Below are 23693 nucleotides of genomic sequence, written 5' to 3' on the forward strand. Positions count from 1 at the left end.
GGGGGTGAACTTTTCAGGGAAAATGTATACTGGGAGAATTTAACAAAATTCCCATACAAAATTTCTTTGTATGACTTTCTTTCTCTTTACTTACTCAATTTTACAAGTTGAGGTATTAAGGGTAATTGCCTGGGGTGAATTTTTGCCAAGATCAAATCTTCTAGGAATATCTCCTAGGGGAGGGGGATTTTTCCGTGCGAGCTGGAGCCGGATTTCATCGTTATCTAAAAAACGATCACAAATCAAATAAATAAAACAAGATTTTTCAACTGAAAGTAAGGAGGAATATTAAAACTAAAAACGAAAAAAATTAAAATGTATATGAGGTATCTTCAACACCTCGTTCTTTGCACTAAAGTTTGAAGTTTGTCCCAATTCTTTAAAAACAAGTCCTGAAGCACAAGGGCCGCTTAATTAGAACAATAAGTAACTTTTTTTTTAGTTCGGGACAACCTTAGCGTAAAGAGAAAGGTGTCAAGGAGGGGGCAACGCCCCTCGTTTCAGTTGAAAAATTTGTTTTTTTATTTAATCTAGATTAAAGTTAAAACATGAGATTCATTCCATTTTCACGAAAAAAAAACTATCTAATAATAATCATTATATAACGGAGACGTGTTAACATAGCTGAAAGTCATAATACTAGCAATTGCAAGGATAATAATAATAATAATGAAGGAGTAATAAAGCAGCAATAGCGGTTATCTTAACGAACTACAACCTTAAACTAGACCTACGTTGCCTGAGCAACGTGAAGTGTTGCGGCAACTTTTGTCCGGCTTCGCCGAATAAAGTGTTGCGAAAGCAACACTTTGGTTTTGCTTCTTTGCTATCGATTAAACGCTGAAGTTGTCAGCCTATCGAAGCTTTTAAAACGTTATGTTCAAAGAAGAACGCGATCAGTGATCACATGATCAAAGGCTATTCCTCAGCGTTGAAAAAACAACAATAACAAAAGAATATCGAAAGAAGGGACTAAAATGACTTTGCAGCCAGTTGAACTTTATCCTTTTCAATCGTAGACATCGTAACGGATCAAGACATGGAACAATATCTTATATAATCTAGTTGGCATTATAAAGCTATCCGTAGCTTTTCAGCATCAAAATACCATAGATGACACTTTGTTAACTATTACGAAACTGCCTCGTTGTTTTATGTTATCGTTTGTACCCGTTGCGTAAACACTTAATTCTAGGTTACAGTGAGTATGGGTAGGCTACACCAACTAGCAAAAGTTACAAGCCCCTCTTCACTAAAGATGTTTGTAGCCTAACAGACGATAATTACTCACAAGTCACCTACATACCTTACCACTGGAACCAACTCGGTCTTATCATCAAATACACTGGAAACAAATAATACGTACACCAAATAGCAAAATTTGCAAACCGCTAACTGCCGAAAATGATTATGAGCTAACAGCCGACCTTTCCTTACAAGTCCCCTACATGTCTCACAATTGGTATCGGCTTATTTTTGGTTTTAGTTTGTACCCTACTACTGAAATTGTCAACCCCTTGAAACTTTCAAACTAGTATATCTCATGAAGGAATTTTTGTATAAAAAATGGATGATATACTTTGATCAGCCCATCAAGAGCTGTTGAATTCTATTTGTCTTAGTTCAAACGTTGATTTTCTTTGCCTTAGGCCAACTTTCTAACGTCACCACTTAGAAAGGAGCAAAGGATAAGCTCCAATTTCTTTAGCAATGAGAGAATATTAGGAGCAAAGGATAAGCTCCAATTTCTTTAGCAATGACAGAACTTTTAAAGTTTAAGAGGTGCATCTGATAAAATTTCTCTACCTCAATCCCAAGTCCGAAAAAACAAATGATAAACCCAGCCAAAATCACAGCAGCACTTTCGGACCCGTTGAAAAATGCCGCTTTTTGCTTCTGTAAATTTTTCTATTTATCGCTCAAAGAAGATATATTGGCTGTGGGGCCGGGTAACTGCCGCATATATTTAACACTTATATATTTTAGTCCACCTTCAATTTTAAAGTGGTGCCTGCCTGCTAGAACGGAGCTTTCCACTCGAAAGCAGAAACATGGTTTGATGAAACGAAAGCTTGGCTGCACAACTTCAGATACTCCTCTCTGACATAGGCTACATAACTCCACTTCAATTCGCACACCATATGCTCTGGCTCGTGGACAAGCAAAAACCATCCTTTTTGGCCCCAGGCCAGAGTTCTGCGAAGCTTTCCAAAATGTAATGCCATATTCATCAATCCGGCCTGAGGTCTACACTTTCCATAAAAATCGCACAGGTTAGACCCTTACCAGTTTCCAGGAATAAGCCGACATCGGCGGCATAGGAGAAAAAAAAAAAACGGGACAAAACCAAAGTGTTGCTCCCGCAATACAATAAATACATTCAATATTGGCTCGGGGATGTCTATTCTTCACAGTCTTTCATAAACTGAGACAACTTTATGTTTGTTCTTAGAAAAATTTTAAATATTGAAAATATCAGCTAAAACGAAAATAATGCTTTTTCCTTAAAGTGCATAGAACATCAATTTATAAACATTTTACTGCTCTCTGGATCCAACTTAAGTTTATCAAACAGTTCGTGGTAACGAACTGTAGTAAAGAGCGACCCGGCTCAATAGTAACCAAAACTCTAAAATAATGGAATTTTGGTACCAATAGCTACATCAAAAGAATCGCATTTTAATGCTGATTTTAAATATATAAGTTTCATCAAGTTTAGTCTTACCCATCAAAAGTTACGAGCCTGAGAAAATTTGCATTATTTTAGAAAATAGGGGGAAACACCCCCTAAAAGTCATAGAATCTTAACGAAAATCATACCGTCAGATTCAGCGTATCAGAGAACCCTACTGTAGAAGTTTCAAGCTCCTATATAAAAATGTGGAATTTTTTATTTTTTGCCAGAAGGCAGATCACGGATGCGTGTTTATTTGTTTGTTTGTTTTTTTGTTTTTTTGTTTTTTTCCCCAGGGGTGATCGTATCGACCCAGTTGTCCTAGAATGTTGCGAGAGGGCTCATTCTAACGAAAATGAAAAGTTCTAGTTCCCTTTTCAAGTGACCAAAAAATTGGAGGGCACCTAGGCCCCCTCCCACGCTAATTATTTTCCCAAAGTCAACGGATCGAAATTCTGAGATAGCCATTTTATTCAGCGTAGTCGAAAAACCTTATAACTATGTCTTTGGGGACGACTTACTCCCCCACGGTCCCCGTGGGAGGGGTTACAAGCTCAAAACTTTGACCAGTGCTTACATATAGTAATGGTTATTGGGAAGTGTACAGGCGTTTTCAGGAGGATTTTTTGGTTGGAGGCCGGGGTTGAGAAGAGGGGGATATGCTGGGGGAACTTTCCATCGAGGAATTTGTCATGGGGGAAGAAAATTTCCATGAAGGGAGCGCAGGATTTACTAGCATTACTTAAAAAAAAGCAATGACAAAGTTTTTTTTCAGCTGGAAGTAAGCAGCAGCATTAAAACTTAAAACGAACAGAAATTATTACCCATATGAGGGGCTTACCTCCTCCTAATACCTCGCTCTTTACGCTAAAGTATTTTCAGTAATTTCAACTATTTATTATGCGGCTTTTGTGATTCAGGGGTCATTCTTAATGAATTGGGACAAAATTTAAGCTTTAGTGTAAAGAGCGAGGTACTGACGAGGGGGCGAACCCCCTCATACATGTAATAAAAACATGAGAATACAAAAGTTCTTTATGTAAGCTAATTTACAAGTTACGTATATCTTTTACTTATAAAAAGATTCGTAAAAAATTAAAAGTTCTAGTTGCCTTTTGAATTAACCGAAAATTGGAGGGCATCTAGGCTTCCTCCCCCGCTCTTTTTTTCTCAAAATCATTCGGTCAAAATTATGAGAAAGCCATTTAGCCAAAAAAAAAAAATAAATATACAAGTTTCGTTTTAATTATTCCTCTGCGGAGAGCCAAAATCAAAACATGCATTGATTCAAAAACGTTCAGAAATTAAATAAAAAAAAACAAATTTTTTAAATGAAAGTAAGGAGCGACATAAAAACTTAAAACGAACAGAAATTACTCCTTATATGAAAGGGGCTTTTCCTTCTCAACGCCCCTCTCTTTACGCTAAAGTTTTTTACTGTTTTAAAATGTAGAGTTAAGAGAAAGAGTCAAACTTTAGCGTAAAGAGCGGGGCGTTGAGAAGGAAAAGCCCCTTACATATACGGAGTAATTTCTGTTCGTTTTAAGTTTTAATGTCGCTCCTTACTTTCACTTAAAAAACTTGTTTTTTTTTAATTTGATTTCTGAACGTTTTTGAATCAATGCATGTTTTGATTTTGGCTCTCCGCAGAGGAATAATCAAAACGAAATTTGCATATTTTTTGTTTTTTTTTGGCCCAATGGCTTTCTCATAATTTTGATCGAATGATTTTGAGAAAAAAAGAGCGGGGGACGAAGCCTAGTTACCCCCCGATTTTTTGGTTAATTAAAAAGGCAACTAGAACTTTTAATTTTTTACGAATCTTTTTATTGGTAAAAGATTTACGTAATTTATAAATTAGCTTACGTAAAGAACTTTTGTATTCTCATGTTTTTATTACATATATGAGGGGATTCGCCCCATCGTCAGTACCTCGCTCTTTACACTAAAGCTTAAATTTTATCCCAATTCATTAAGAATGACCCCCTGAATCACAAAAGCCGTAGAAAAAGTAGTTGAAATTACTGAAAATACTTTAGCGTAAAGAGCGAGGTATTAGAAGGAGGTGAGCCCCTGATATGGGTAATAATTTCTGTTTGTTTTAAGTTTTATTGCTGTTCCTTACTTCCAGCTGAAAAAGCTTTTTCACTTTTATTTTTTAATTGTTTTTTTTTTAAATAATGCTAGTAAATCCTGCTCTCCCTTCATGGAAATTTTCTTCTCCCATTACAAATTCTCGAAGGAAAGTTCCCCCAGCATTTCCCCCTCTTCTCAACCCCTCCCCCAAACCTTTTTTAACCTTTTTATTCAAAAAACCTTTTTTTTATTTAATTGATACCTAAAAACCACAATTTTCTAGAGTTTTTCTTCCGGTGGTTCGAATGTTTTTACATTTGAAATGGTTTCGGTGTTTAAGAAATTTTTACAGCTTTATCACAATTTGTTAAGTGTTGCCAAGTTTAACCCTAAGGATTAATACACAAAAATAATAAGCTAATTTTATAAAGTGTTTCGTCCGTAAAATATTCAGATATCAGCAGTCCCTGAGTTCCCAGAAACAGCTACCGCTTTAAAGAAAAGCTAAACCTACTTAACGTGTTTGGTGCAACATGTTTTTACCTTATTTTTTTATTGATTTTTAAAAATATCTTTTTTTAGTTTGGTGCGTACTACTATCAACAACTGTGCAACTGCATATAGATAGTAGTACGCAACTGCAACTGCAGTTGCAACTGCAGATGCAATTCCAGGTGGGAGTGTAAGTTTTCACTTCACCAGCATAACAAACAGATTTCATTGCTATTGTCCTTGATACTTTCAAAATGAAAATAAATAAATAAAAAAAAGAGCTAAAAAATGTAAGGAGACATATTTCATCAACAAAGTTGCCATTTACTTTACAAGAGTTTTTTTTTTCAATCAATAAGACCGATTCGACAATAATTGCCTTACCAAGTGTTAATACGGTGAATTTTGGTAAATTTGGGTGTGTTCGACATTGACTACAATAATATTTTTTGGCTTCTTTTTCCGTCGGAACAATCTTGGCATGATTACCATGATGTGTAATAGTTAACTTGTTAACATACCTTTTTTTCAAAAGGGAAGGGCATAGTTAGTTCATCGTTAGATTTTTGGCATGACGATACCAGTGTTATAGCGCAAATTTATAGAAATTTTGGAGTTGTTTAAAAATTTGTGGGAAAATAACCATATTTTGGGGTAGATATACTTGAAATTTTAGCAGTTCCTTGACAGACCTTTTATTGACATACTCTCTACGACATTTGAGCTTCTTGTACGCATTTGAAATGCAATATTCAATTATATGAAATAAATAAAAGTTATAGTAATAGTTATAGTTTTACTAGAAGCAAACTTAGCAATTACCTAAATGAGAGCATATTAACAATTTTGACTCAAATGATACTCCACTCTTTTCATGGGATGAATCATAGATATATTTACGGGATGTGAGGGGTCAATTTACCATGAAAAAGCCCAAGCAATACAGAAATGTAAATATTAACGGTGTTCGGACAGAAGGTGATACATCGTCACCCCTCCCCACTTTGTTGATCACCCCTTAGGATACCTTAAAGATTTGTATGGCTCTAAGTTCTATCAGAAGCCACTAAATTCCCCATCCCCCCATCCGCTTCTAGGTTTCTTTACCCTTCAGAAAAAGACATCGTCATGTTCACGGAGTTACTAGAGTCACGTGTATTGTCAAATAAACCCTAGAAAAGAATACTTCAGGCCATTGGAATGACTATAAAGACACCTGAACGACTTAAGTCGTATTCCCTTGGAGTTGCTTGACATTATATAACTAAAATGTTGACTCGAATTTATCAGTATCTCATAGATGGTTTGCAAAAATTTTGAACCCATAGATTTTCAAAAACAGGATTTTTATTGGGTAACGATAGTTTTCTGGTGGTGGTAATTTTATTTTGTACTACAAAAGAAGAAATACTATATGCACAAAGTATTTATTTATAATTTTCGTAGTTTCTTAGGGTAAAGGAGCCACCCCCCCCCCCAATTAAAACATGTGTTATTTACTCCCTCTTTGTTCATGCAATGTTATACTTTTTCAAACACAGGCACTTGTATGTTTTTTAAATGCCAGAAAATCCTCTCTTAAGAGCTCTGTTTTGGAACGTAGATTGGAATTTATGTGAGGTCCAGCGGGACCTGGACATTTTGTTTATGATATAGGCGTGGAGTTTGTTCAGTTTATCGATGTGGATACTAAGATAATCTTCTATATGTGAGCTTTGGATTATAATTTAAGTGAATTTGGATTAATCAAAACGATGGGTTGTGGTTTATCGGCGTTTTGCAAAAGGCGTAAGTTCGGTTTTCTTTTTTGGTTAGTGATTCTATTTGGCATATTCTTAGCGAATCATGTATGTTTAGTACTTCTAGGGCCAAAACTAAAAAAAAAAAAGTAAAATTCCAGACTAGTGTTTGATAAACAAGAAAAGATAAACTATATAATTAAATAGCCGGTAAAACAAAGTGAAAAGGATAAAAGCAGACATTTTGGCCAGCAAGGACATAAGCTAAGCCGTTTTAAGTCCTCATAGGAATAAAATAAAAACTTACCTTATGAAGTAAACTCAAAGAGATCATTAAATAGCCAAAAAACGAGAGTAGTATCAGCCAGTGGACCGATAATGCCAGTCTATTTTCTTTCATACGTCATGCGCAGCCAGTGTGGTCTTAGAATGTATTTCCAGACTAGTGGTGTCAAGTTACGAAAATTCAAGAGGAGGTGGGAGCAAATCTTATTAATTTAAATTTATCTTGGGGGGGGGGCAATTTTTTCAATTTCGTCAATGAAAATGCCAAAAAAATATTCATCAATAAAAAAAAAGACATCCTTCAAAATCTAGGGAAAAGGGCTATACAAATTTTGGAGTGAAGTGCCCCCTTCCCCCGTTCGCCTCTGATTCTAGATAAGGGATTCTTTGCTGTCATGGAAAGCAGTCGATTTATATGAGTAATCCTAAATAAATAGAGTAAAAGTGCCTCAGAAAGATGTTAGAAATCTCTTTCTCCACTGTTCCTCTTTTTCTTAGCTTCGAGATTGCTAAGAAGGATTTTTTCTTTTGCTTTTCTTACATACTAAAAATAATGACAACTTTGACAGCTGATTGTAGGTAATATTTCCCAGGTCAATCCATCAATCTGTTGTCCTTAAAACAGTACTAAGCGACTTATGGTGTTTGACAAAGAAAAAGTTAAAGGGATGCAGCTATGGGTATTCTTTTTTCAGGGGGGGTTGTTTTCAGGGGGTTGGTATTCATCAAAACAGCAAATCAAATTTCGTAAAAAAAATTTCTAAGGCGGGTATGGGCCTAGATATTTCACCGAGTGCGTTTACGTTTGATTCGAGAATCCTACTTAAAATACAAATAATTACAGCTGTCTAAGCTAATCTTCAGACTGATAGATTTCTGTGTGTAATTTACAAAGTTGTGTCATTTCAGTATATTTCAAGTTAGTTAAAGTGTCAGAATTACATAGAAAGTAAGTATGATATAACGAGTTTGGCAATATGGCTTTGAGTTCGTTAATGGTGTTACGTCTGAATTGGAATTCCATTTTAACTCAGTGGCAGAGTGCCAACTTGATTTACAGGAGATTATGAGCTCAGACCTTGCTGAACATAGGTATGTTTAAAACTAACTTGAATTGTTGTTGGACAGATCGAGACTTAAATATATATTGAAAGTTGAGTCATGTTTGCATTTTTTGTAACGATGTGTCTTGATATATTTGTGCTTAAACTTTTTTTCGTCATTAAACAGTTTGTATTAATCATGTTTATTACGACTTAGATCATAGCTTAAGTTAGAACTCTTAAATATTTTTCCATGGATCGGTTGGTGGGAAATACAGTGTCTCTATGACGTAATGTCTGGCTAAATATGTCATCGTAGCTTAGTGGCAGAGTACCATAGATTCAAGATCAGCAATTATGGAATTTTTCTTTTCAAGCAAATATACATTATTTACGAAGGCCTTAGGTTCAATCCTACACTTTGAATATTCTAGGTTGAATTATGCTTGCCAGTTTTACTACATTGGATTATGATATATTTATTTATAAATTTCTTTTTGTGGCTTAGAATTTCCTGTATATAAAGCTCATTTATAATTTGATAATGGTGATAAATATTTAATGTTGGCAGAGGATCGATTTGAAATGAAATTACCATATCTAGTGAAACTTTACATAATGAAAGATATTTTAACACAGTAAAATGGTGTTTTCTGACATTTTGTGCCACCGGACATTAGATCCCAGGGAATGGGAATTCAAAGATATCCAATCGGTTTTCCATGATCCAAAACCCTATACAGGAGGCAAAGTGTCCCCCATATTGACAAAACACAGCAAAGTATGGTTTTTTTTAGCCATTTTGAGCCAAATATCATGATTTTTGCCCAAAGAGGGTAAAAATTCAGTTTTTTGCTAGTACATGCAAATTGTAATATGTTTACTGTTTAGAATCCTAAATAGGAGATTTTGAGCCCTTATTCTGAAAAACAGCCCTAAAGCTTGACATATTTGCTGTACTAACCACCGTGCTTGTTCGTCACCAGATCGTCAGTTTATAATGACACGGATATGCAGTGATTACTAAAGTTCCCCCAGTATAAAAACTCCCCTGAAAAGTTCACCCCTGGAAATTTTCCTCCCTATGGACAATCGTCCCCGTGGAAAACCACCCAGCGGAAAATTGGCCCCCTCCCCACCCGAAAAATGTATGCACACCTCCTAATAACAAATACTATATGTAAATAACGGGCAAATTTGCCCAGGGGGTTTGGGGGATCATGTTATCTCCAAAGGCGTAGTTATTTGACCTTTCAAATATGGCGAATGAAATGACCATCTCAAAATGTTGATCGTACGATTTTGGGAAGAAAGGTGGTTATCCCCTTTTTCGACTATCTAGCAAATTTTTTTCTGGCTTGTAGCCTTTGATGGGTAACGCTAAACTTAATGAAACTTATATATTTGTGATCAGCATAATAAGCCAATTCTTTCGATAGAAGTATTGGTACCAACATTTTGTTTTTTAGAGTTTTGATTACTATTGAGCCATGTCGCCCCTTACTTACAGTTCGTTACCACGAACTGTACCACGACATGGGAGTCGGATTTTCATTTGGTATAAAACTGTCCAACAAATTCGAAGCCCTCGATGGCCTCCCAGAAGACGTCGAGGAAGCCTAAGAAACGATTCGCAAAAACTCCACGGATACGGCTGAAGAAACTCCCAGGTTTAGAAAATTGGCTAAGCAACAGTTGGTATCTACAAAGACCTAGGATTTCATAGCAAACCGCAAGAAACTGAAGCCAAACTCTCTTGTGCAAAACGGCCATTTAATGCCGACCAAGAGCTTCGCGTACAGATATGTTGATAAAAGAGTAAATAAAAGAACCGGGTCCAACAAATGGCAATATAATAATGAGAAGGCTAGGCAAGCTGAAGAAAAGCATGCCATGGAGACACACGAACTGTGTATCGCCTTACCATAAAATTGTAGGCAGGTCCAGTTTACAAGAGTACTCACGAGTAACGAATGAAGGAGGGAGGCTCCTGGCAGACGTGAAAGAACAAAACAACGATGAGGTTGTTATTTTGAAACTCTATTAACATGTACCGTGCCTATTGTTTCACATGATACACCAGACCAATCTATCTTCAATATTAGTATAAGTGACGACAAACCAACAGCCGACAAGATAATCTCAGCAGCTAAAAAGCTGACAAATTGGATGGCTCCTGGCACAGACCGCAGTTCAGCGGAAATGATCAAATCCGGCCTGCGACGAACCTTGGCAATATGGCTATTCTTTTTCTCACTCCTGTGGCCGACCGAAAGGTTTCCTAGAGAATGGAGAACAGGAACTTCAGTCAAACTCTTCAAGAAACGAGAGACTAGAAAATGCAGCAACTACAGATACATCAATCTTCTTTCAATCTCGGAGAAGCTTTTCTCAGCCATAATACTAGGGAGACTCCAAACTGCCTTTGATTCCAACTTGCGTGAACAGCGACATGATTCTGGTCAAAAAGATCCTGTGCTGACCTTATCATTACTCTGCGCACGATTCTGGAGAAATCTAATGAATGGAGGCAGCACTTGCACATACTCTTCATGGACCTCAAAAAGTGTTTGAATCAGTGAATTATAAAACCCTATGTAGTGACACCCGGTTCTACGGCACTCCCGAGAGGCTAGTCCGTCTAATAGTCGCAATATACGAAAAGACGGAATGCTGTGTCAAAACCTCTATGGCAGCAAGCGCTACTTTAAAGTGATGACTGGCGTCAAGCAAGAACGTTTCCTCTCAATTTTTTTCTCCGTCCTAGTTGTACATTATATATTTTGACAGACAATTAGACATAGAATCCAAAGTGCGGGAAAGCAGCTCCAGGATGTCTATTTTACCAATGATGTTGTGTTCGTAGAAGCCAACAAGCAAAAGTTTCAGGAATTCCTGAACAAACTTGCAAAGAAAGCTGAACAGTTCGTATTACACACCAGCGCTCTAAAGACCAAAACTATGTCAATTAGCAGTTTCTTAATGGGAATGCAGGTAGAAGATGAAGACATCGAGCAGGTGACAGACTTCAGGCATTTATGCGGTACAGTAACTTCCAGTGGCGAATTCAAAAAAAAAATATGCACCAGAATAGCCCTAACTAACACATCATTTCAGAGATTTTTACCAGTCTGGAAATCCACAGTATAATCACAGAAGCTGAGTTACTCCATGAACAACTCCATGGAATGCCTAAAGCTTAATATGAAATAGGATAAACATCTTACCGCCTTTGAAAATAAATGTCTTGGCCGGATCATAAGGACCAGCAGGAAAGACCATGGCAGCAACGACGAGATCCGTACTCACACACGCAAATCAGACATTACCTCCGTTGTGAGGCAATAAAGATGGCAATACCTTGGACATGTCCTCAATTTGCCAGATCATAGACTTCCTAAAATACTCCTCCACTCGCTATCAGAAGGCACCCATCACTGAGAAAGAACAAAGAACTCGCTCCATAGAACATGTAAACATGACAAAACAGCCCTCCAGACAACTCTTGTCCCAGAGGGAAGAACATATACGCAGCGACGTGCTTGATGGAAGATTGGAGGCTACTCACTGACGCCCTGTATACCTTTGGAGCCACTGAAGGATTATGGCGAGGTTTAAAATATTTGCTTGTCTGAATAAACTAATTATCGAAAGGGGTGATTTGATTTTGTTTAATTTAATTAGGAGATTATGTTTCTGTTACCCCAATTGCAGTCATTGATCGGTATCAACAGTCTATGTAGAGGCGTGAAAATGATGACGAATTAAAAAAGACTTACATTGATTATTTCTGAGAAAATGTGTTTTTTCACGAAAGTATCGATCAGAAAAGATTTAAATAGTATTTAAGATAAAACATAAATATTAAACTAAAACTGTAAAACCCATAGGTTGTCCATAATTGAAAATTTGTTCTTTTTATTTTAAGCTTCAACAGTTTTTGAATTTTTTATCCAAAACAATCAGTGATTTTCTTTAACAACGTTTTGTTGGAGAAATTCAATAGAAATTTCTCATTATAATTCTGTGCTATTTCGCAGAAATAAATTTGTCACTAAGAACTGTTGCCAAATGTTATTTTAGGAAGCTGAAAAAATGCTTTAACCTTTGAAAATCTTGACATGGCATTAGATTATAAATTATTATAAATTAAGATTCCTTTCAGAGCTCTGAGCAGTTTTGAAAGCCCTTTAGTGCCTATTCTCTAAGCTTTTAATAAATTACAAATCTTTTACTTTTTTAGTCTGTTTGTCAGGCCAGTAACACTTCTCAAGAGCTAGAACAGAAAAATCGATTTGACCACACCCTTTAATGTGAAAACACGTGGTTTCTTTTTCTTTTAATCAAACCTTAATGTTCGAACCTGATATTAATTTAGAGTAAAATAGACCTAAAGTCGGGACAGAAGGATATTGACTTCAATATCTACACTCAAGGCCGTATCCAGGGGGCTGGAACCAGGGGGCTTAAGATAGAGTAAAGAAAAAGACATTGTTAATAACTTCATATTAAATTAATATTTAGCTACGGATTTATTAGTCATAGACTAAGTTCCTGGCCGAATCATATTTTATTGTACATACTTAAGCAGGTTTTTTGATATTTTATCTTGCCTGACATTTTGTACTCTGTGAGTGCTTTTAAAAACTAACCTTTGATGGTCTTGAAACCCAAGCCCACCGTAAATTTCGTAGGTAATTTACCACTTAGCTATTACACGATAACGAACACGATTACGCGGTTGTTTTAAAGATGTAGCCCCTCGTTCCTCGAAGGGAAAACGACATGTTATGCCTTTAGTCAAAGCGCCACCAAAAGACAACAAAAACCACTCTTCCTCGAATAAAAGCATAATTCTACCCTACTGTTGGGGCAAATTTGAGACAGACGGTCTCTAGTTTAAAACAGATGGTTCAAATTTAGGACATACCGTTCAAGTTTGAAACCAATTGCCAATATAGCGATATTGGGAGTAACACAATCGAGAGACAAATGGACCACAATTATCATCCTGTATACTAATATATCTTGTCAGATATCGTGTAGAATAGAAAATCTCTAAGTCATAACGACGAAGCCGTAAGAAAAAATTAGTTTTTAATATGTATTTGCCATTTATCTACTATCTATAGCAAGTGGTAATGATGAATTTACGCATGTATAAATATATATATATATATATATATATATATATATATATATATATATATATATATATATATATATATATATATATATATATATATATATATATATATATATATTTTATATATATATATATATATATATATATATATATATATATATATATATATATATATATATATATATATATATATATATATATATATATATATATATATATATATATATATATATATATATATATATATATATATATATATATATATATATATATATATATATATATATATATATATATATCATATATATCTATATATATAAAAATAAGTTGTCTGTCTGTGTGTCTGTCTGTGGATCAGGTGACGTCATGTTTCTGTGTTGACTGACGTCATGAAATTAGTTGTCGTCATTTTTGCTTTGACGGTGACGTCATTAACGCTATTTAAGACATTTGTTCACGGAAAAATGTTTAATTGTAAAATGACTGAAGAACCTACAATGGCAACAGCCGAGGAAGCTGCTCAAAGAGTTTATGCCAAAAAACTTGCTGCTGATAGAGAAAGTAAGAAAAGAAAGCGTTCCGAGGAATCACAAGAACAGCAAGAAAACAGGTTTGCGGCTAAAGAACGCAAAACCGCGCAGTTAGATGAAAATCCACCTGGACAGCGAGAGTCAAAACATATCAAAACTGAAAATGATAGCGATGATGATTGGGTTTGGGATTTTGACTTGGATAAGGTCATCAATGCCTACCAGATTTAAGTTAAAAAAACAAAGGTTCGTCGATATGTACTTCATAGTGACGCTGAAAAATAAAGAAGAAAAAGAAAACTGAAAAAAGAAAAAAGGTAAAAAACTAAAAAAAAACTAAAAAGAAAAAACACTCAAAGAGAAATTACAGACCGGGACACAAATGACGACCGAGACAGAGGGAATATCATGAAAAGAGAAATCACCAATGCAACAGCACAAACACAAAAAAAAAGAAAAAAAAGAGAGAGACAGAAGGAGAAAAGGAAGACTGTTTTCCTAAATTAGTGAATATAATTCTCAAAACAGCTCGATAATTGTTTCTAAATCTTGGCACACTAATATTTTCTTGCCTGAAAACAATGTTGATAGATCACAACTTTGAAAAAAATTGTTTAGAGGCTTAATTTCGGAAAAAAGGATTTTCATGTGAATAAAGTCACCTTCAAATGCATTTTGAAGAGCAAAATTATTGCTCTGAATTATTTAAGAGCAACTTAAATAATTTTTCCCAGGGGTAATCGCAGCATTTTGTATATATGACGCATGCTAACTTACACAAGAGTGCAAATGACTCCGACAACCTAAAGAAAAAGGTGTGGAACCAGCGATAAGGAACAAGCCACAATATCTGCGAATTAAACAGAAGCAACAGCGAGAATCAAAGTAAATCCCAGAAGAATGCAAATCTTATAAACCGTATGATTCATTGAAGGATAAGCAAGAAGAAGGGACTGAATTCATAACTAAAAAATGAGGAATAACACGGTAATTATGCTATTGCGTAATTCAAGAATCATATATATGCACAAGCCCGCCTCACGTTGAGTCCCTGGGACTGAGCGAACTTAGCCTTTAGGGGATGTCCTGCAGTAGAACACTTTCCCTTGAATAAATGTGTTTTGATTCTAAAGTTCCATACATCTTTGTCAGTTCTGCTCTAGTGATTACTGATGCCAGAAAATTGTTAGGTTGTTTCCTTCAGTTTTTTCCTTTTTAAAAGTTAGCATATGCTACCAATTTTCATGCAATCTAGCAGCTTCACACTGCAATTTCAGAATTTTCTGGTAGAGAATATGTTTTGGCTTCAGAGAGGATGGCCGGTGTTTACAATCCCCCCCCAGCGATTACACCCCCTTGGCAATTACCTCCTCCCCCCGTGGAAAATACCCCCGCAGAAAATACCCCCTGCAAATATTCCTTGGAAAACACCCCCCCCCATGGAAAATAAGGCTTTCCAAGTTTGAGAATTTTATTTTAGCTTTGTTTTTTTTCCGTTGGGGGAAGGAATTTTCGTACCTGTGTATTATGTGCCACTCACTCAAGTTTATGCTGTTTAAAATTCTAGAACAAACCGTTTTTTTTTTTGTTTTTTTTTTTAGTTTCTTCGTTACTTTAGAAACAAATTTGGGCTATAGATTTGCACATTAGGGGGCGGGGGTAAAGTAAATCGGGTCTGCATGTAAAGTGTGTTAGGTACAATTATTCTGCATATTATGAAGAAAGAATTGTTTTCTGACTTCAAGCTGTCCAAATACTTAACCCCCCCCCCTTATGGGCAACTATATAGCTCAAATTATATATTTCCCATATAATATGTCACCAGTCTTTGTCTTGTCTCACGTTAAGCTAAAAAAAACTAACGAAGAAACCGGTTTGTTCTCGAACTTTACACAGCTTAAACCTGAGTGAGTGGCACATAATATACAAGTACGATGTTCCTTCCCCCTACGAGAATAAAAAAAAACTCAAATAAAATTCTCAAATTTGGAAAGCCTTATTTTCCACAGGGAGGGGGGGGGTATATTCCATGGGAGATATTCCCAGGGGGTATTTTCCGGGAGGAGAATATTTTCTTGTGGTATTTTCCACGGGGTGTATTTTCCTCGGAGGAGTATTTTCAGGGGGGTTTCCGCGGGGAATACTTTCCAGGGGGGCGGTTTTCCGGGGGGCATTTTCCGGGGAGGGAGTATTTTCCGTGAGGGAGGGGGGTTTGGAGGGTATTTTGCTGGGGGCAGGGGTAATCGTCGGGTGATAAACGCCTAGAACCTTCAGAGAGCTATGTTTGACTTTAGAGAGAATATGTTTTGGTGGTGTATTTTGATAAATTTGTTTTGTATATTGCTCGAGATCTAAGAAAAAACTAACAAGATAGCTTTTCTCTTTTGTTTCAAGTAACAAACTAATTGAACAATTTTTATTTTTAAGCAAAACGTGGTGAATCGCCCAATTTGGATGCACCAATTCGACGTAACGTTCCGACACCGAAAATCGACCATTTGCCAATTGCTGACAGCCCACATGATGAAAATCCCCGTCCTTTACAGGTGTGTTTTTTAATATTATGTCAAATTTATAATTCAACTTGAACATTCAGCATAATCTTGAAGTTGAAGTTGAAGCTAATATATCTCATAATAATAAGCTCATAAGTTAAAGTTGCTTGTAAAATAGCTAATATTTTCTCATGTTAGATTGAGTCAAAAACCTCTCACTAGTAGACTCCAAATGCTAGTAATATCACACTGAGATATTTGAAGTTATTTACATTGGCCGTGGTCATTTTACGGATGAAAAAAGGCATATTGCCAAAGATTGAGCTTTTTCGCCATCTGTCTAGGGCAAAGTGAAAAGCAGGTAGTCCTAAATGGGACTGGAAGGGGTAAAAAGGAGTAAGGATAAGGACTTTTCAGGAAACTTGAACTTCATGAGAGGGGTAAGGAAAAAAGGCTTTGAATAGATTTGAGGGAGGATTGTTTGCAGCTGTGTTGGGCTTGGACACCTTGGTGCTGCTCTGAATTATCATTATTATTGGTAGTGGAGTATTTTAGATACTTAAGAATGCTCATTGATTGACAAGTTGAGGTTTTCTATGATTCTTCTTTTCGTTGTTCCAAAATTATGATTTTTTAGGGCAGATTCACAATTTACTAAGACGGTAAACTACAAACATAAATAAGCCAAACTAGTTCGCTAAATTTAACAACGTCCTTCGTCCAGAAAAATTCAGAAAATGAAAAGCGGCTGATTCCTAAGGAAGATTATACTTTCGAAAGAAAGCTACCCTGACTACAGGTATAGACCCTTGGCTAAAAGCGTAAAAACTTTTGCTATGACTTCTGGACATATTAAGGGGTTCCATTCTTTTGCCAGAGTGCTCTTTCTTCATGCCACACAGTTTTAGCTTTTTTCTGATTTTACATTCTTGATAAAAAAAAAAATTATTATTTGGCACCCGCTATTTACAAAAGCTGCAACTCCGTACGGAGTTACGGATTTTACATTCTTGATAAAAAAAAAAATATTATTTGGCACCCGCTATTTACAAAAGCTGCATCTCCGTACGGAGAAAACTCCGTACGGAGGTCTGTTTTATTGAAAGCTGAGTTTCTTTTTATTTTCTCAATTCACATATGGTTGTGCAAGTTTCCATTAAATAATCAGATTTTACTTTCCCTGTCTTTGGTACGTAAAATAATAGTAAAATTAAAATAACAAAATATGAATAATTTCGTTGTCATTATAATGAAATTTGTCTCTTAGATCCACATAATTCTAATTTTTGTTTAGGCATCTTTTGTTTGGAAACTGAAAACACTCGGAATCAAAATTCTTTTTATTAACGAAAAGCCCTTGGAGAGTAAGCAATGACACCATTTGTCGTAAATACTAACCTTGTCTCTCTTTTCTTAAAAATAATTGTAGAAAACAAAATTAATCGATCTGTTTTTTCATGGCTGTTTTCTTCTGTTCTACGTCCCAATCTTCGCCGCTTAGAGCACGGATGATTAAGGCCGTGAATAATTAGACCGCTGCTCAAGCGGTAACCATCCGCTGCACACATACCAACATTATAAGGTTCCCATGGCCACTGTATAGCATTCAAGATTATCTCTCCTTCTCTCTTTCTCTCTCTCTCTCTCTCTCTCTCTCTCATCGGGATAGGCGGGGAGGGGGTGCCCGCTGTCTCCAATCACTTTCCAAATAGTATCTATTCATTGCCTCAGCTTTGTCCATCATTCTCAGCCAAGTTCATTTTTCATTATTTTTTCTTCGATAGTGACCCCCTCATATAAGGTCTGTGGATTATCAGCAGTGGTTCCGGTTGCAAATTTATAATTATAATTAATGAAATTTCACCTTTTTAATTTGTTGCTTTTCCTCGCCTACCTAGTCTGGGGTAATACCATTTTACTGGCTATCTGGGAATTTTTGTTGGTGAAACTACCTGAGCTTGTGAAAAAGCATAGACAGTCAAACCCAAGACACAAGCCAAGACAGTTGTTTTTTAGCCCAACTGTCTTAGTTTATAATTGCAAGTTCACTTGTATAACATTCGAGACAAATAGGAGGCCCTTGTAGGCTTTGGATTGGACTCTTATTCCCCTTTGTAATTTCAGTCTAACTTGGTCTTCAACTAACATTAAATTAACATTTTTATAAGTCTAGAAAATGTTTAAGTTTATAAATTGAATCAATTGCCTTGACTGACGCTCATTGTAGAATGGACTACAATGTACTAATGTAGAATTTTTCTTTTCTTAAAAGTAATTGTAGAAAACATAATTAATCTATCTGTTTTATCATGGCTGTTTTCTTCTGTTCTACGTTTTGGAATGCAGAACAGGAGATAAACGAATCTTTTCTTTGACCTTGTCACTTTATTCTTTTTTTCCCTTTTTTGCATTCCAAAGGCAGAAGTAATTCACCTAGTATATCTCACTCAAGTGGTTTTATTATGTTTTTTTCGTAAAAAAGAAAAAAGATTCAAATGCTTAACCTATTTTGGGGGAGATGCTTAAACAAATTTTGCGTAAACATAACAGTAATACATGTTTCCAAGCAGTAAGACCATTAGGTAGTTTCCTTAATTCTGCTAAGGATTTAACCCAGGGGGATTTAGTTAGTGGGATGTATAAAATTCCTTGTTCTTGTGGAAAGTTTTATATTGGTAGAACTCACCAACAATTTATTGATGGATTTATTGAGCAAAGCAAATCAATAGAAAAAACCCTACAATTAAGCAAGCCTCCTGAAATTTTTGTTTCGGCTCTGGCTGATTCTCAGTGGGCAAGGGAGGCTATAGAAATTAAAAAACATATGTTTGCTAATCTTTCAATAAATAGGGACACGGGAAATTTAAATATTGACCCTATTTATGATTGTCTTTTGAAAAATGAACCAATAGTCAATAAGGGAACTAGAATTTTACATAATCACCAGGGGTCAAGATTACCTACTAGACCAAAAAGAGTTGCTTCAATATTAGCTAACAAGAGGATTAGTTCGCAGCAGAATAGTTAACTTAGTTTCAATTTTTATAATTTTCCCTCAATTGCTTTGATGTTCTCATTGAATTAACTCTAATAGCTTCTTTTCCCTACGTGAATCAGTAGCGACAATTGCATTTACTATTATTGTTGGCGGTTTTATTTTTGTTTAATTTAGTCTTTTCATCTCGTGCTGAGGACGCCTAGTTTACATACACGCGAAATATCCGCGTTGTTTTAGTCTTTCATATCTTTTTTCTCTACTGGCCGCTTTGATGTTTTTTATTGAGTTTTACCTCTCTTTGTTGGTTGTTTTTCTGTTTTGTATTTCTGGAAAAAGTAGAACAGAAGAAAATAGCCATAAAAAAGGACCAATATATGTCTATTTTTAATTGTATTTTTATAAGAAAAAAGAAAAAAAGGTTAGCAAAAAAAAACGACGCCAATGCTTAGATCACTTTTCAAAAGCTTCATGCTAAATAAGTAGGACATTTAATTTTTGCTGTTGTTCAGTTCATTCAACTAATCAAAAACACGTGGTAAATAACCTAATCATAACATAAATTTTTGTCGAAAAGACATGATTTTTTTTTGTCTGGAAAACATTTCTAAGCATGTTGAATGGTTACAAATTATTGGTCGAATAATAGTTTTCCTTTTAGATACTTGCATTAAAACTATGCAAGCAAAATGAAAACTGAATAAAGTGAGAAATACAAACCAAATTAGTCTCCAACTGAGATTTTTGCACCAAAATGAGTCCAAATAGACCTTGGGATGAAAATAATTCTCCTATTTTTTTTTTTTTTTTTTTTTGCATAATAATTTTTCACGCAAGCTGAAATCATCAGATATTGTTTCCCAATATTTTAAGGTTCCCCCTCCAACTCACCAAAATGTCACCGGATCCAGTCGGGATTTGAAATAAAAGCTCTGAGACACAATATCATTCTACATATCAAATTTATTTACGATCCAATCCCCCATTCGTAAGTTAAAAATACCTAAATTTTCTAATTTTTCCGAATTAAAACCCCCTCCCAACTCCCCCAAAGAGAGCGGATTCTGTTTTTTTTTGTCAATCACCTATCTAGACTTCTACTTATTCTTCCCACCAAGTCTCTACTTTAAAAAGCAATCATTAAACTAACCTTTATCAACCTGTAGGAAGCAAATAAACCATAGGAAGAAAATAATTCTCCTTTTTTTTGTGCATAATCATTTTTCACGCAAGCTTAACTTAATTGACATAATTTTCGCTAGTATAACAATAAGTAATATAAATCAAATAGTTCGGGGTAACGAACAGTAAACAAGGAGCGACGTGGTTCAACAGTAACCCAAATTCCCAAAAACTAAATTTTGATATCAGGTGATCCATCAAAGAAATCGGCTTACTATACTGATTACAAATATATGAGACTCATCAAGTTTAGTATTACTCATTAAAATCTAAGACTCTGACAAAATTTGCCGGATTTTAGAAAAAAGAAACCCCCCTAAAAGTCAAGGAATATTAATGAAAAATGCACCATCAGATTCAGGGTATCAAAAAACCCGATTGTTAAAGTTTATAGCTCCTATGCAAAAAAATGTGGAATTTTTTTTTTTTTTTTTTTTTAGCCACAAGAAAGATCACAGAAGCATGTAGGGGTAATCGTATCGAATCAGTGATACTAGAAGATTGGAGAGAATAGTATCCCCAATATAGTTTTAAAATGACACATATGTGCTAATCCTTACTTCCATTAATGACGAGGAAGTTGAATGGCGACCCCCTTAGGGCAAGACACAGGGGTAATTACGTAATAGGGTTTGTTTTCTTTGGTTGTTGCGTAATTGGAAATGTTTTCTAAGAGGTCAAGTCTTAATTACTTAATAGGGAGAGTATTCTGAACGAAGCATGTGTTAATTACTTAATAGTTTCTTTGATTCTTTAAAAATAAAACTTCAGGAGGCCCGCAAAATTAGAATTTATTTGCCTATTACATAATAGGGTGTGAGGTGTTGCCTAAAAGAAAGTCTTTAAAAACCTACGAGGGTCAGGAAAAAACATTCAGCTCCCCCCTCAAGTAAGGGCATGGACCCAATTCTTCATCAACCATTATTTTCACGCTTTACACACACAGTCATTTCGTGTCAGCAAACAAAGGATTTTTTCCGCCATTTTCTATGAGTAGAACCGTCTTGATATCTATTGTTTCCTAAGGATTGCTTAATCAATCAAAGAAACTATTACGTTACGCGTATTAGAATAAATAAACAAATTGCATAGAAAATCCAAACACTAAAAAAAAATTTGCAAGCAGCTTAAACCAATAAGCAACAAATTATGAAATTCAATTCCTATTTAACCAATTATTCCTTTAATCAGATATGCAAGCAACAAGACTCTTTGAAGAACCAGGGATAGAGACAGACAGAGTACTAAAGAAATCTAAGTGTTTAAAGTGGAATCTAAGTGTTTAAAGTGGTTATGTGGAATTAAAAAAAGCATACATTTCTTAATAAATAAGTAAAAATAGGAAATTCAGTTTTATTGAAAAAGACATCCAGCTTTCCTTCGAAAGCTCCAATATAGTTGAAAAAATAAATTGAAATTATGACACTAAGCAGCTAAAGTAGATGAAGATTTCCTTTGAAAGCTCCAATATAGTTGAAAAAATAGGTTGAAACAATGACACCAAACAGCTGAAGGAGATGGAGCTTTCCTTTGGAAGCTCCAGTATAGTTGAAAAAATAGGTTGAAACAATGACACCAAACAGCTGAAGGAGATGGAGCTTTCCTTTAGAAGCTCCAATATAGTTGAAAAAATAAGTTGAAACAATGACACGAAACAGCTAAAGGAGATGGAGCTTCCCTTTGAAAGCTCCAGTATAGTTGAGAAAATAGGTTGAAACAATGACACCAAACAGCTGAAGGAGATGGAGCTTTCCTTTGGAAGCTCCAGTATAGTTGAAAAAATAGGTTGAAACAATGACACCAAACAGCTGAAGGAGATGGAGCTTTCCTTTGGAAGCTCCAGTATAGTTGAAAAAATAGGTTGAAACAATGACACCAAACAGCTGAAGGAGATGGAGCTTTCCTTTGGAAGCTCCAGTATAGTTGAAAAAATAAGTTGAAACAATGACACGAAACAGCTAAAGGAGATGGAGCTTCCCTTTGAAAGCTCCAGTATAGTTGAGAAAATAAGTTGAAATAATGACACCAAACAGCTGAAGGAGATGGAGCTTTCCTTTGGAAGCTCCAGTATAGTTGAAAAAATAAGTTGAAACAATGACACGAAACAGCTAAAGGAGATGGAGCTTCCCTTTGAAAGCTCCAGTATAGTTGAGAAAATAAGTTGAAATAATGACACCGTGTAGCTAAAGGAGATAGAGCTTTCCAAAGCTCCAATTGAGTATAGTTTTCTGTGGGAATCAACAGATTGTAATGTTAAAATTTTTAAGTCGGGCGAAGCATTGTCAGATTTTACGAAATAGTTTTACTTCTTATTTCACTTTCCAGCTTGGCAACAGTGGCGAAAGTATGGTACGACCCTAAGAACTTCATAATTTTGAAACAACTGAAAATAAATCTCAGAAAATTATAGTTTTCAGAAATGAATAGACCTAAGACGGGCCGTTTGAACTAGAAACGTTTTATTTAGCTTTCTTTGGTTCTTTAACAGGGCATTTATCAACCAGCAAAGATTTTTTTTAAGCACTATCAAATGCGTTAATTCCAAGCTCTTTCAGTTAGAACAAATCGTTGCCAGTTGGAGATATTTAAATCTTAGATATCACATTAGTTTTTTTCTGATTTTAAACACTCGTTAACCAAAACATCTATGGAACTAACACGCTGAGTTTAACAAAAATATTGTTTGGATTCATATCTAATAATAAATCAAGACTTCAGAATATTATCTTTATTCTGACGTGCATGAACATATTTTCGTTTTGCTCACGGGGAATCACTTTGTGGATCATTGTCATTGTGATTAGTGTTCGAACCACTCAACGTGTAAGTTTCCCCCGGAATTAAAGAAAAAATGCAGAGAAGGTTTTGCGTTTTCTTCTTATTTGTGAAGATATAAAATCAAATTAAATAAAAAAAGAAAATCTTTTTCAACTGATAGTATGAAGCAGCATTAAAACTTAAAACGAAGATAAATTATTCCGTATATGAAAGTGTTGCCCCCTCCTCAATACCTTACTCTTGACGCCAAAGTTTTTA

At 35.3% G+C, this 23693-nt stretch overlaps 1 protein-coding gene across 1 annotated transcript in view; it reads left to right on the forward strand.

Moving 5' to 3' along the window:
* The first annotated feature begins 5822 nt into the window (after window positions 1–5822).
* Window positions 5823–23693, forward strand: part of LOC136029470 (uncharacterized) — a 37250-nt gene continuing 19379 nt past the window's right edge. Inside the window, exons 1-3 of the mRNA XM_065707893.1 lie at window positions 5823–5896; window positions 6846–7030; window positions 16413–16531. Coding sequence (XP_065563965.1) covers window positions 6997–7030; window positions 16413–16531 — 153 coding nt within the window. The 5' untranslated portion in view covers window positions 5823–5896; window positions 6846–6996. The remainder of the gene's footprint in view (window positions 5897–6845; window positions 7031–16412; window positions 16532–23693) is intronic.

This window comes from Artemia franciscana, chromosome 7, assembly GCF_032884065.1.
Source record: "Artemia franciscana chromosome 7, ASM3288406v1, whole genome shotgun sequence".
Taxonomy (NCBI): domain Eukaryota; kingdom Metazoa; phylum Arthropoda; class Branchiopoda; order Anostraca; family Artemiidae; genus Artemia; species Artemia franciscana.